General features: G+C 41.0%; 1 protein-coding gene across 1 annotated transcript in view; it reads right to left on the bottom strand.

Annotated features, from left to right (window-relative positions):
* LOC306924670 (uncharacterized protein) overlaps positions 1-12,592 on the bottom strand; it is a 70,775-nt gene extending 58,183 nt beyond the window's left edge. The window contains exons 1-7 of the mRNA XM_079503253.1: positions 12,329-12,592; positions 10,817-10,926; positions 10,114-10,260; positions 8,672-8,824; positions 7,858-7,967; positions 6,337-6,460; positions 3,299-3,385 (exon numbers count right to left, since the gene is read on the bottom strand). Of these exons, the coding sequence (XP_079359379.1) occupies positions 3,299-3,385; positions 6,337-6,460; positions 7,858-7,967; positions 8,672-8,824; positions 10,114-10,260; positions 10,817-10,926; positions 12,329-12,395 (798 nt within the window). The 5' untranslated portion in view covers positions 12,396-12,592. The remainder of the gene's footprint in view (positions 1-3,298; positions 3,386-6,336; positions 6,461-7,857; positions 7,968-8,671; positions 8,825-10,113; positions 10,261-10,816; positions 10,927-12,328) is intronic.
* Between the last annotated feature and the right edge of the window lie 3,502 nt (positions 12,593-16,094).

The raw sequence follows: 16,094 nt of genomic DNA on the forward strand, positions 1-16,094 counted from the left end.
CCACCACTTTAGTGACATCATAACATCATCCCCTCCCCTAACCCCTCCGCCATTATTATTATTATTATACATATATTATTAACAGCTGTGGGCGAGACTTAAGTTCAGGTGGGTGGGGCTAAGGTGAAAACCAGGTATACTTAATGAACTGGTGGCTGTGGCCACATAAAAACAATTTTAACACTTTCTGTGCACTTTTTTGAAAATAATCTTCCTTGTTGCTCACGGATCAAACGGGATCAAGACATACCGGTATGAAAAAACACCAGACGATCCGGGCACTCAACTCTACAAACTATCGTGACGTGACCTTGTAGATTGGCTATTTTTTGACATTCTTTAATAATTTAATTCTTTAATAATTCTTGAGTTAAACACACTCCCCCATTCACTGAGCATCTTATCATTACAAAATGTACAACGTAGGCATTAACAGACACTCTAATCCAGAGAAACTAAGAAAGTGCCAGGATTTATCCAGGTGGTGGGATGATCAGATTAGTTTTTTTCCCTTTATTGATCCCTGAGGGGGGAGACCAATGTAATATAAAAGGATGAAAACACAAAAAATACAAGCTTAAGGATAGAAGGGCCTGGTTATCAAAAACACTCATAAACTCAACCTCTATGTCCTGTAGGCTATATTCTCTAACTCTTATCAGTATTTCTGTACGCAGTCGTCACAAACGTGCTTGTATACGTGTCGTGCACGGAGGCAGTCAGCATTGTATTCCAATAAAGTATGGAATGGATAACACAGTGCATATTCAGTGTTTTCATAGCAGCATGGCCGCTGGTGATAACATGACAGAGTATATACAGCAATAAACGGATATACGCCAATAAAAATGGAGAATAGCGCTAAGAGGAGTGGTAGGAAGATAATAACACAATCCAATTTCCACAGGTACAAAAAAACGTTTTGCGCAGAGCGGGGCCGTTAATCAAAAGAAGAGCTGTGTGCAAATCGGCCTGGGAGGATAGATAAGAGTCAAAAGCACGGAGGTCTAGGACTTTGTCTCCAATGACTCTCACATCTCCCCTCCTGCCTTCTGGATATCGCCAGGCGACGGGGCTTAGAAACCATATCGGCAAGTTTATGGAGCTCACACTGATATTTCATATGCCTCTCGATTATGTTCTCATTTACTCTGATTCAGCAACGTGACACACAGATTCATGACAGTCGATTCACAACGCTGCCGCTCAAGTCCTCCCTAACACCAAAAGACTGGATCATACTGTATCACCCCTGTTCTCAGCAGTTATTACTTATTTATTTTATTTGTTGTTTGTTTTTATTATGTTTTTGCAACTCAATTGATTATTAGTTTCAGTATTGTTTACATATAAGAGTTAAGAAGTTTAGACTAGGTATAAGAATATAAACACTTTGTGAAAGCAGTTGACTCACAGGCTCATTAAACGTTAAAGCCTTATGCTTTGCCTCCATGCTCCATCATCCTCAATTTGAGCGAAGAGTGTGGACTAGCTGCCTGACACCAACTGGGGACTCTGAATCGCTGCCTTCCACACCCTCATCTAGCATCATGGTCTTAAGCTCTGCAGCGTTTTTGTTTTTAGTTTTTTTAAATACTAAAGTTGTTTTTTAAGCACTGTTTTAGGGCCAAAATGCATTAAAGATTTTCTGTATCCAGACTTCTCAGATCATCTGGTACAGGTCAGCTTTGGCCCCTATAGTTAAAACTAAACAGTGTTCAGTTTTTTTATGTATCACATATCTGGAACAAATCCCCAGAAAAATGCAAGTATGCAACACTGCTTAAAAAAAAAGAATCTATGTTGGCGGGTGCTGAACTATTGCTACTGCACTTTAGCTATGAATGAGTTAACACATTCCCTCCCGTTACCATAGGCTAGAGAGAAATGCACGACATAAGCAAAGAAGAAGAGCCTTTATCCGGCCGACCCGGAAGTGATTGCCAGGCTCACACGCGGCCATGATCTGCCGCTCAAATTATTTTTATGCAGCATATCGTGACCTCAAATTAATGTTTTATTAAGCTCTAAACGTGGTCCTTTATCTCAATCTGAGACCTAAAATTCTTTAGCCACTGGAGGCTAACGATGGATGCTAAAAACGGTAAATAAAATACTATCAAGTTACTTTCTTGTTTGCCGCTGCCACAGAGATTTCTTGTGCTACACTGCAATTACATTTGTTAAGTTTTTTTGCCAGGTGCTTGAAAAGCGTCTGGACGCACCACTACTGATGACCGTAAAGACGACCGTAATTCATTCACACTTTTTCATGATTGGCTGCCTCTAGGCCAATGGGAGACTTACCCATAAAACCCATAGTCTGAACGGCCAAAAAATTTAAATACTCTGAACGCCGCAATGCGGAGCGAGTGGCAACAGAAGCTAATGTTATTGTGCTAACTGGAGCTACAGGAAATCCATAACAAAACACAGTGAGTGAACCAACAAAAGAACATCGGAAACGAACGAAAATGGGCACTACAAGCTTGTTGCACCTGGCAGTTACGACAGTCATTCTTGTTCCTATATATTTCTGTTTTATTTTAACTTATTTAACTTACTTAATTTTCTCTTTTTAATAACTATTTTTAATTGCATTCAAATGTCTTTTTAAAATGTGTTAATTTTGTCTTTACACTAACTCAAACTGTATTCTCTAAAGCAACTTTCAATTGCCTTGTTGAAATAATCAAAACCCACTGCTCATCCACCAGTAAACTTGAGTGAGGTGCTGGAGCCATAAGGAAACAAAATGAACAAAATCTGATTTGTAATATTTCTTTCATTGCAAGCGTTCGGTCATAGACCTTCTTCAGACATCAAGGTCTATGAATGAAAGCCTGCAATTGTTTTCAATTGCCTATTTTCTGAAATGTGCCATACAAATAAACATACCTACGACCTCTGGCGTAGAACAGAAAATATGCTTTGACCACCCCCCCCCCCCCCCCCCCCCCCCCCACAGTCTCCAAAGACAAAATGCAAATTTGCAACTGAAGAGGGGGAGGTATTATACAAAGCAGTAACACCAAATCAGTTGGCCTGTTGTGGGACCACTGTACATAAAAACCCAAATATGATGAGAAAGCCTGATTGTTCATCAAATTGGGTATTTGTAGGGATAGAAGACACACAAAAAAATGGGAAAAGTTTATGTATAATCTTTAAGCCTTACGAGTGCAGTGCGTGGGTGTATCACGCTGAAAATAGCAAATCTATAACCTCATGCGATAAATGGCTATTTTGGGGGGCATGGCAACCGCGCACAACTAAGTATAACTCTGGCTTTACTCACCTGTGTGTGCTGTTCCTCCTCAGCCTCTCTCTGCTTCACTGCGGGAAGCCAAGCCCCCACACTCCTCAGAAGGTACTCTTTGCCTTCCTACACACAGACACAGACGCACACACACACCCATGCACGCACACGCACACACAAGCAGCAATAAATTAGACTGTGCAAGTCACCATTAGAATAGATTTTCTCCAGTGTGTAAGAAATCCCATTATTTCAAACAATTTAAAAACGCTCTTCTCAATGGTCCCTCCACAATAATGAGAAATGGTTCCCAAATGCAGTCCTGCTGCATCCTGTTCTATTTGTATCTGTTCTATTGCTCTGCTGTCGAGTCAGAGACTTAACTTGGACCTGGGAGACCAGGTGAAGTACAGTACTATCGTCTCTGTCGGGCGGAAACCTTGTATGTCCAAAGGGGTTACTTTTCAGGAACAAATAACCTGTGTTCCAATTGATCCAATGTAGTTATTAGTCACAAGATGCTGTCAATACTTTTCACTGGATAAATATTAACAAAGCCCTCAGACAGACTTATCAACTTACATTTTCACTTTAAATTATTTACAAAAATAGCAGAGGGACAAGCTCACAACACGTCTGTGAGCTTGTAGATCGGCTATGTTTGCTACTTTTGTGTGACAACATGAAAAAGTAGAAATATGGAGATACAAGGTTTGTGCCCGACGGCAACAATATGTATAATAACAAGCTGGCGGAATAGAAAGCAGCAGCAGTCTGGCTGTCGAGAGACAACTGCGTAAAACACATCAGTGCTTTTTTGACAAAATGATTACAGTTGTCACTTACAGACCGCCTTTCACATTTAAGAGATGCATTAAACAGGTGTTTGAATGAGGAACGATTTTGTATCGAAAACGGATACACGAGGTTAAAAAAAGAAATTAAAAGTCTTCATTGTGTTGGGGTGCTGCTGAGAGGCGTGACTGGAGCCACACTGCCCCCTATGGCCTATATCCGGTGCTACAAACACTGTCTCCAGTCGCTCCCCCCTCTCTCTGTTCTTACAGGTAGAATAATGGTCTTTTGTGCCCTTTTAAATGGTACATAACTGCTCCATTTACTCCATCCATTTGTGTGTCATGACCAGCGACGGGAGAACAGCTCTGATCTCACAAAGGCACGTAAAAGGCATGAGTGTGAATCCACTCAGAGATGAACATTATCCCTCTTGTCTGAAATGTCAAGAGGTTCACATTGTTTCTTACCGTGGCTGAGTGCACACATGCATGCGCACATGCACATATAGACCTACTACCTACAGAACCTATGCAAAATCGGGGGACTGGAATAATAAATAATATTGCTAAAACTAATAATCAATTACTTAGCAACTCTGCCAGTCTATTAACTTAACTTGACCTAAACGAATGTCTACAAAAGTCTACAATAGGCAATTTAGGTAGGTCTGCATCTGTCAAATTGAGCTAAACATTGAGTCTACCATTATATCCATTCATATCCACCCCTTGCTGTGGCATTATACTTTGTCTGTCTTTCCCCCCCGTAGCATTATAATTCATCTGTCTCCGCCCCCCTGTGGTAATGTCTATTGCCACATGACCCTGATGGTGCCATATGCCGTGCCAGACTGCCTGGCTGGCCTTGTTTCACCTTGGCTTGACCATGGGGATTCTCAGACTAATTACAGGTTAGGGCTAGTTAGGAATGTACCGACTGGCCTACTACTGAAGTATCCCGCAAATTGTAAAAACATGCCTTCAGATTTGACAGCGTGGGGGTTACATTTCCCCCACTCCATTTCTTACAGCAGATAAAGTGAAGGCATTCATAACTGAAACTACTTGTGTTTACTGTGCATTGGAAATGTGTCAACCTGAATGTTTGTGTGGAGGTTTGCAGGTTGGAGAGTGGCAACAAAGTAATTCTCACATGTATTCACTGGGTGATGTATGTCCAAAAACCAAAACCATTACTTTTCAGGAAATGGACAAAGATGCATCCAATTAAGTTATTATTTGGTTCTACAAGCTCACAACGGTCTGTAGATCACTACTTTTGCTTGACAATGTCAAATGACTAAGTATAAAATAGGGTATTAATCTATTTCAAAAAATAAAAAAATAAAAAAACCATGGTACAAATCCACAGTAACTCCGCAGTAAAGATAAATAAATTATACAAAAGGTCTCTGGCAAATCCAACTCCACCCTGCATCCATCTGTTAGGTACATTTGAGCTACCTACTGTACTCACAAATAAATACATCATTTGAAAATTGAAAAACTCAGTCGCAACACAATAACATACTAAGATTTGTTGTGTATCTTCATAAAGATCCCCTGTTTGTCCCCCATGTCTGTCACAAACATCAAGATAGAATTTAACATGAACAAAATTAAAAGAAGAAGGGCAGTATACATTTGTCATGGAACCTAAGTGAGCATAAGTGTTCTACAAAAATATAATTATCGGATCGGGAAAAATCGGTATCGGCTCGGGAGCAAACAAACGTGATCGGGACATCCCTACCCGTAACGTTACGCAACTTCACGTCAGGAACACAGAACACCCCGGCAGCAGATTGGATGAATTTTTTTAATGTTGTTTTTAGGTTTTAACCTTGCTCTGTGAAGCACTTTGGAACATTGCTTTGAAAGTTGACAGCTCACTGTATGCAGTGTTGGTTATTCATGTGATCAGATTTATACATGATCTGTGTTAAAGTGTATTATTATCAGTGCATCTCTCCTGCTTAAGACTGGAGCAGGATCAACTCTCATCTCTATCAGCTGACTCTGGCTGACCTTAGTGATGATCAGCTCTGGAATTCATTTAACATCCCTATCTGTGTGTGTGTGCGTGCGTGCGCGTGTGCGTGTGTGTGTGTGTCCGTGCGTGTAGCCTTCATGCCCATCTACTGATTAATGACCTATGATTCAATTTTGGTACATTAATTAACTCAGATACCTCCTTTAATGTGGTGATAATTCATCCTGTGTCTCTCTGCGTGTGTGCGTGTGTGCGTGTGTGCGTGTGTGCGTGCGTGCGTGTCTGACCTGGTTCCTCTCAGCACTGAACATGAAGCTTGCCATCAGTTGTAGAGCCTCGGGGTTGTCATGGTCATAATGTAATGCTTTCTCAATCGACTCCTTGCACTTGTCCGCTGCTCCCTCCTCCATACTACACACAAACACACACAAACACAGTAACACACTCTTTTTTATATTTTTTCACGTAGCTCAAGTCATTCTGGTGCTATGGGAAAGTTAACCTACCAGGACCTTCACCCTTTTCTTTCTTCTCCTACCACCTGAAAACCTATCGCCAATCTATAACCTTTACCGAAACACAATCTGTCTACCGTAAATCCTCTTTTAGTAACCCGGGCTGTATTGGATACCAGGCTTTTATTGGAAGGAGGCATCTATGAGAAGGAGGCCTATATTTCTACTTTTCAAACTCAATCATAATGAACTGTACATTTCTATCATCACTGTTGGGTGGAAACCTTGTATGTCCAAAACCGTTCCATTTTTATTATTATATAAAATAAAATAAAACGATTTAAAATGGTGAAAATAGCCGCACTATAAGCACCTCAAATTGCGAGGCGTTGAGAGCTTGTAAGTCGGCTATTTTCACTACTTTTGTGCAACACCGTTATATGATGAAGCACTATGAACTTTACCTCAACATGAGCTGTCACATAGAGGAAGATAAACTTCTATTGAACCCGATAGGGACATTCCAATGTTATAGCAGTGAAAGCAGTAAGAAATTTGAAACAGGAGTGTATGTAAGAGTACGAGACAAGAACCAAACTAAGATTAATCCAAAGACAGACATTAATATGCGAGCTGTGACGTCGAAAGAACACCACACTGCTAATACCCTCATTAACTGTATACAGGTGTATTTGCTGTAGCATATACATACGCACTCGCCCACACAACTTATGTTATGTCCGCAGTGACTATTATAAGGAACACCACTGCTGTCTTTGTTGATGAAATAGCATAATTTATCAACAATTTTGTAAAAAAAATCATAATAATAATAACTCCCACCTCATTTAGAGGCAATTCATTTCAAACGTGTGCATGTGTGATAAATCTCAGAGACAGTAGCCCCCGCGTTTACATAAATTAACACAGCTCTGCAGCCTGAGTAATGCCATACAAAGCAAAGCAGGACAGAGGACACCCTTCAACATAGCCGTAGCCAATCCCCAGGCACCTGTGAGGAGCACTGAAAACTGTCGCTTTAGCATCGAGCGACACACAGTGTGTTTAAGGCCAAGTAATATAGTCACATTCAATATATATATATATGTGTTTCATTATGTATCATAATACTAAATGTTTTGTGTAAAGCATTTTGAAATGCCTTGTTGTTGAAATGTGCTATAAAAATAAACTAGCATTCCCTATGATCTCAGGAAGGAAGAGGATGCCTATTCATCCCAGAGGTGAAGGCCTTTATAGTGTGTGCGTGCGTGCGTGCGTGCGTGCGTGCGTGCGTGCGTGCGTGCGTGCGTGCGTGCGTGCGTGCGTGCGTGCGTGCGTGCGTGCCCTTACCAGAGATCTGTGAGGTAGATCTCAGCTATGGAGCAGCAGACCGAACACACATCCTTGGCTGTGGGAACATCGGACTCTTCATCTGGCTCAGCTTTGGCCCCGGAGGGTCCCTGTTTAAAGACAGAGACAGAGAGGTGTGTTAGTTAGATCGGCTAGGGACTGGGAGAGGGGTGTTCTAGTTAGATCGGCTAGTTTTGGCTAAGAGATTTGGTGTAGTCCCTCTCGCTCTCTCCGTTTGTATTATTGGGTCCCAACACAAATCTTGTGGGAGCAGGCAGTACTTTAAACTTGTGGTCAACTTGTGGTCAAAAATAAACAGCGGGTGGTAATGTGTAGAAATCCAGAGGGAATGGGATTAAGAAAACAGTCCCTATGCAGGGTACCACCAGAAAGACCATTGGCACTCAGATAAATGAGTTTGCTTGTATTCCTGTGTGTATTTATTACTCAGTGTTTTTCTGTTTTATCATTTACAATGAAATTCTGACATGGCCTCTAATGCAGTAATGCATGTTCCCTGCAGGGCTGTCTGTGTACATTCAAACCAAACATTTCACCAAATCATTTCACTATTTAAAACAACTTCAAGCTGAGATGAGGGCAAGCTGACCTTAATTCCTCTGTTGATCAAAACCCATGGAATGCAATGCTGTGACTTTTGCTATAGCATAGTCAACAGTGGCCCTTTGTTAGCACAGTCAACAGTGCCCTCTTGTGATCAAACATTAGAACAGCGAGATACGACGTGTCTACTAATGTATGTTCTGTGCATGTGCCTGTCTACTGTGTGCAATGTGCATGCGTGTGTCCTTACGCTGCTCTGTGCTTGCGCATCCAGTGCAGCCAGTAGGACTTTCAGGCCTCTGCTGTAGTAGTCCACAGCCTCCTGGCCTGTGTGGATCTGACCCAGGTACATGTATTTACTGTGGCCCTGCTCTGGGCTCAGCTCCACCGCACGCATAAACACCTTCAACATGTCGTTAAGGAGCAAGCTTCATAACTACATTAATCCTGGTGCCCCCCTTTTGGTCCAAAACTTAAAAATATATATAATAATTATTCAGAAATAGTCCAAATTAGACTTTAAAAAGAAGTGGTTAACCCCATTCTTCCCAGACACAAACATTTTCATTAAACCGAACAGGCAGCTGAGCTAACATTTCAAAACCATGCAGTCTCAAAAAGAAACCATGTAGGTGCTACTGTGTTGTAGAGACATCTGTACGGGAGGAGCTGGACATTCTGGCAAGTAAATGTCTGATTTCTGATTATACATGTCCTCTCATTCTTTGCTTGTTTTTGTATTTTTGTTTTGTGTTGTTGTAGTAGTAATGGCAGCACAGATTATCGCTACTGTATTTGCATTATGCCATTCTTAATTTTCACTTTTTAAGAACGATAATTATAACTATTAAAGATAAATGCATACTCCATCACACAAAGAACTTGCTATGCTATTTTAGAAATGGTCTGAGATACTGAGACTTCACTGAGATGTGGACACTATGTTGAGACTCGAGGCTGTTGCTTCTGTTATGGCTCTATATTTGTTGGCTGCTACCATCTGCTGTGACAACTCAGTTGTACGCAACACCGGTACAGACTTAACCTGAAGCCATTCTACTCCATTTGTGTTCTAATGCGCTCCTTATCTATGAGTTAAGGATTGTACTCATACATTGAAGTGACGTCCAGGACATTGTGTGTTTTTATGTATTAGTGAAGACAAGGCAAAAATGTCTAATTTTCAAAAGAAATAGCAATCTCACACAGAGAAAAACACATGTGTAGATACCATGTTTTACCCTCAACCCTCAAACAGTGAAAATAGCAGAACAATGGAATTGCACTTGTACATCTGATATTATGTAGCTTACACTGTAACTGTAACTTTTCATGAATACGATAACATATAATGTATAACGCAATCTATATGGTAGAGTATGTTGTAACTTATACAATTGGGGTGGTTGCGTTTTGTCTCCCTGCTCTTCTATTGAAACATTTTAGATTGTGTCAAAGGTCATGTCTCACCTAGACACAGGATCTGACATGATTTATGACCCGATGGTCAAAATTCCATGTATCCACTGAGCAAGCAGGTAAGCTCTATTAGCTCAATAGTAAAAAATAATGTCAGCACTTGTGCAGGAAATCGGGTTCAAAATAAATCCAGGGTAAAAGAGGAAAGTTACATAGTGCAGCTAACCATATTATACGGACAGATATGAGATACCCTATCCAAGAGAAGGATACTCCTTTGGCCTTTTGTATGTCTCCGAGTTCAGAGTAGATGTGCCCCAGCATGTCCAGTGTCTGCAGGTTGTCTGGCTCCAGGTCCAGAGCGCGTTGACAGAACAGGGCGGCCATCTTGAAGTCAAAACTGTCCATGCACTCCTCCGTCTAGAACAGCAGGGGAGGACAAGGTTTATAGTGGTATAAAGTAAAACTCCTCAGTGTTCATATAACACAGTGTTACACAGTCTGAGATACAGATACATTAACACAATGTACTGTGTAATAACAATAATAATTCAATCAGAAGAGACTAAGATTATGTATCTGAAACAAAACCAAACTTTATTAATGTAGGTTAGTTCTAAAAATGACTCCGGTTAATTGCTAGACGTGGTGTTACTGCATTTCTTAGACTAAACTGATTATATCGGATTAGATTTGTGAATTAAAAACTGAGATAAAGTTTTGATGAAGAGTTGGCCATTATGTTACAGTACACAGATAACATGTAGCTCTCAACCAATCAGATCAGAACCAAAGGTTGTACTATTGGGATAATATGGCAAACACCTTTGGGTCGTTGGAGTCATACACAGTCCAACACACAAAGAGAAGGAGAGACAGAAAATAACTTTCTTTATCATTTTCATTTTCTTTTTTTAACTATTGTGAAAGTTGTTTTCTTTAAGCTGACATGTGAGAGAGAGAGAGAGAGAGATACCTTTTCTATCAGTTGTTCTACAGAGTATTTCTCAGCGGTCTTCTTCTTGGCTTTTTGGTGCATTCTCACTTTCATCCTTTCCTGTGGAGACAGATCAGGCAGCCCAGGACCTAAGACAAGAGACAGAGAGAGAGTCAGAGACAGAGACAGACGTACTGTATACAGAGTGACAGTTACAGTGACAGACACATGGACAGTGACAAGCCAAGTGAGACAGAAATAGTGACAGACACATATGGACAGTCAGTGACAGTGACAGACACAGGAACTGACACATGGACTGACAGAGGCAGCGACAGTGACAGGCACAGACAGACGCAGTGACATACACATATGGACAGTAGGTGCGGTTCCATTAAGCCTTTGCGAAAAAAGGAAGCGTATGTTCATTAAGTCGAAAAAAGAAAAGCGAATTGTCGGTGTTTCCATTAAACTGCTAAAATGCGCATATGCAATAAGTTCATGAAATGTGCAGTAGGTTGCACTGTTTTGCCAGTAAAGTGAGGCTCATGTAAAGTTGTCCTAATCGATGTTCACACCATTGATTTGATGCGCTGTATGTATGCTGTATGCTGTATGTATCTCAGTTTAACGGACGGGACCCCATATACTGCGCTGTAATCTGATCCCTGGTCAGCGGCTGACCGACCGTCTGCTGCTTTCACAGTATTGACGACACCTACAGTCAAAGAACGTACAAAGAACGATTTGTTGTGTAATGCTTGTCTTAATATATTCGGGGCACATGTAGCCTATATGTCACGGGACTCGATTGGAGCATACTGGTAGTTTATACTGTAAATTGATTGATTGCAGCTGCAAACAGTTGTGAATAACTTGTTTCATCGGCTATATAGCCTATAGCCTACACGTTTAGGTTCACTCCACTGCACCGTTCACTCCACTGCCTCCCCATCGTTGTTTTATTTTATTTCCCAACTGTTCAAAAGCGATATAATGCGAGTTCAATGCTTTCTAATTAAAAACCTTTTCCGCAAGTGTTTCCATACACTATTTGCGCATTTCCCTTTTTTCGAAAAAGCCTAAATCCGCAACCTCCAAGCGAAAAAGTGTTTTTGCGAAAAATGGAGACTTATTCGCATGTTGATGTGTTTCCATCCAGGAGATTTTGCGCAAGAGCCTTAATGCGCAAAGAAACGGCTTTATGGAAACGCACCTAGTGACAGAGACAAAGACAGGGACAGACAGGAACTGACACATGGATAGAGACAGACACATGTGCAGAGGCAGGGACAGACATGGACAGTGACAGGCACAGAGACAGACACAGTGACATACACTAAACACATATGGACACACAGGGACAGAGACATTACATTACATTACATTACAGTCATTTAGCAGACGCTTTTATCCAAAGCGACAGGGACAGGGACAAAGACAGGGACATGGGAGGTTCATTAGAATTAGAATTGTCACCCGCTTAACTTGATGTTTGGAACACACACAACACAGCTTGCAAATCCAGTACACACACACACAAACTTTTACCTTCATTAGAAGTATTCTCCTTCCTCCTGGGCTTGTTTTTCTTTTTGGGTTTTGCTTGTCCTCCCATGACGTCAGAAACGTTTTACTAAATGATTGTCCGGCTTCAGATGAAATATATAATAACCCGTAAGTAATAACGTAAGATTACAACAACACGCGTGGAACTCACTGTATATTCTTCATGCTACTGCGCATGCTCCCAGAAGAGTGTAGTGTTATTACTACGGGGTGCGGTAAAGGACAACATATTTTTGCGTTCTACAACTACTACACACACTAGGTCCGACTCCGACTGACAATCAAAACCACAATGTCCTGATGTCTTTACACACAAGAAGTAATATACATACAGTAAGTATTTTAATCATGTAAAGTCAATGTCTCTGAGTCTGTATTAAAGTGGGAAATGTGCCGGGGGGAGCGGGGGAGGGCTTTGCAGACTGGTGATCCGGTCTGTTATCTAGAGCGGATACGGAACTACCGGATGCTGTATAGTAGGCGTACTTTAAACGTAAAAGCAGTTATTTCATTTCACCCGGTGGTCCGGACCGGGTCAGGGGACCACCAGTGGTTCTTTAGCTGGGGACCACCTGGAACACCCTCAAGTTGAGGGTGTTCCAGGTGGTCCCCAGCTAAATGATGGAAAGTTGGTAACCTATAAGTTTAATAAGACAACCCACATAGCCTAGTCCTTCCATGCACCAGAAGTGTAAGTGCATGTTCGGACTAACGGGACTTCGGATCTATGGGCAGTTCCCCCAACTCCCAGCCCCCTGGCAGAGTAGTTCTGGAGTAGTTCCAACGGATTGTGTGGCCCTGGTTTTGCCCTAGTGGGACTGATTGAGGGTAGCTACTGGGACGTAAGTCGGGACTTGATCACCCCGGCTGGGTCGCCTGAGTGAGGGGTATGATGTTGGAAGACCCGAAACGGATACGTCCCAGGTGCATCCATGCGATGTATTTTATTTTGTACCGGCCTTATAGATAAAAGATAATAGATCTTTGAGAGTTAAATCCGGAAGGGTCCATTAAGGTTTCATTTTACACTCTAAAGTGTTAAATATTGTCAGAATTGTACACAATTAGACAATTTAAAACCAGTAAGACGCCCTGATGGCGAGGCGAGGTTGCGTGCACGCATCCGCCTGGGTGACGTCACGGCAGACTGCTGGGCGAGTGCTGGCGCTTTGGCATGGGGGGTCAGGTCAACATATGGAATTAATTCTGTACTGCCATATATGGAGCGTGTCTTGAGTGTACAGGGTTTGATGAGGTCAGATCAACATATGGAATGTCAGAACAGGTCAGCTCCATATTTATTCAGAACACAGCCATCTTGCCTAGCCTGGCTAATAAGCCAGACCGAATAAGCCGTTGGCAAAAATAAATTGCCTGCCGGCGGATCACACGACTTGACGTGATTTGAGTCTGGCTTAATAGCCAGGCTACATCTTGCCAGCAAGGTGATACCTAGGTGATTCTGATTCAATGGTCAAAATGTTCTGCACAATGTTCAGGAAGATGTTATAACACAATATGAGTTATTATCAATATTGCACCGTCTATAGTGTCACCCTGCTGGCCTTCGGTCACCCATCCCTCATCCAATAGACATATAGGCATTGAGTAATATGAAAAACGTCTGCTGTGGTTTAGCTTTGACTTCACTACGTATCGACCCTGCCAATGCTTTGTATTGAGATGGAGAGCAACAGGAGAGCAGTCTGCTCAGTGAGAATTGGCTTTCACAGTGAATTAGTTGTTTCACTCTACTGCTTTACACACCGCTGACTCAGCACATTGACTGATTGTCTAATGAAAAACTCACTCTCTAACTCACACAGTTGCTCACTTTCGTGAGGCAGCCAAATGAAGCGAGGTTGTGTTTTGCCAGAGGAGTATTGGAGTTTCATCAAACACGCAGAGTGTACTGTCAGCCCAGACCTCAGTCAGCAGAAAGCTCTGCTGACTCACCATCAAGTCTGTGTGTGTGTGTGTGTGTGTGTGTGTGTGTGTGTGTGTGTGTGTGTGTGTGTGTTCTTCTTCTAACTAAGACAGGTGACATCACCAGCATGACTTTCACACAAAGAGAAGGAGAGACAGAAAATAACTTCTTTATCATTGTCACTTTCTTTTCTTTTTTAACTATTGTGAAAGTTGTTTTCTTTAAGCTGACATGTGTGATCATGATAATTGCAGATAAATGCATGTGACTTTCCCACAGACTTTCTAAATTAATTGTTTTAGTGAAATGGCTATACCACCTTTGCCTTTTAAGTCTAAAACCCACCCTCATACTGTACCCACCCTCATGTAGTATGACTTCAGTTCACCTTGGCAGGCGATGGCCACTCCCCTGCATTTGGGCATATAGGTAGTAGTAGGTACTTTATTCATCCCCAAACTACAGAGATTAGCTGTTAACAGACAGATGGACACACACAGTCACAGACACACGGACGGAGTGCAAAACATACTCTCCCCATGCCTTCGGCCTGGTGGAGACAATAACACCTTTATTATTATGCATTTTTATTATTATAACAATACTACAACTATTTACAACTGACACAAGGCAGTGAGCATATTGCATAATGCAATCAATGAGTAAAAGCATCAATAGTCTAATCAATCTGAATGAATAGAAAAAATGAACACCATATAATACCATGCCAAAATAAATGTGTCCAATTAATCACCACATAACAACACTAACTTGCTCTAAACATAACCACTTACTAACATGCTTCACCATGTACTTAATCCTCTCCTTTCTACAGGTGTGTTCACTGCGCTTCCTGCTTTTCCCTACAGCCATCAGATCAAATCAGACTTGCAACCAAAGTAGACGCTGTGGCAAGAGTATAATATACATAACATTATACTGTATATACATCAATATACATAACATTAGCCAATTTTAAGCAATAGAAAAAAACACAATTAATCTTAAATTAATCTTACAAAGGCGCAGAATAGATTTGATATCGCAAAGTGCAGTGTCAGCAGCCATAGACAAGCCAATATGAAGTAACAGAGGACCACAACAGTCAATTTTGCAAATTCTGATTTAGTCATGTATTAGTCTTAGTCCTTTGAATAACACCGTTTAGTTTTAGTCCTATTTTAGTCCTTTGAAATCGTTTAGTCTCAGTCTAGTCTAGTCAACATTGACTGTTATTTATGAGCTTCAAACTAAGAAATTTGCTTCCAAATTCCAAAAACACAACAAAAAGCACAGTGGAATTTACTTACATATATTATATTATATTAGATAGATATTTTTACATATTACATATTACTTATTACTGTCATTTGAAAGTGGGTAGGCTATGTCAAGGTGACAAGCAAAATGGTCCAATGTGTTGGTTGTGAATCTGTGGGTACCAAGAACATCCCCCTTATGACTTCTATCAGTGTGCATGCTCCTATCTGCTCATGCATGTACAGTAGGAAGACATGGTTTAGTATGTTGATGACAATACAATAGGCTACAGATTGCACTGAAATAAACCACTGCTCTTCAGAACTTTATTAATTGCTATTTCCTTTCTCCCTTCCTTTATATACCGGTATTTATTCTTTCTTTCTTTCTTTCTTTCTTTCTTTCTTTCTTTCTTTCTTTGGATTTTAACTAATAGGCTATAGCCTATTAGTTCAAATATATAATATATTATAAATATATATAATATAATATAAAACACTCATAATTTGAGTGTCAGGCTATATCATATAATTGAATACAAAAGACCCCAATGGAAACAAG

This window comes from Electrona antarctica (genome assembly GCF_951216825.1).
Source record: "Electrona antarctica genome assembly, chromosome: 6".
Lineage (NCBI taxonomy): Eukaryota > Metazoa > Chordata > Actinopteri > Myctophiformes > Myctophidae > Electrona > Electrona antarctica.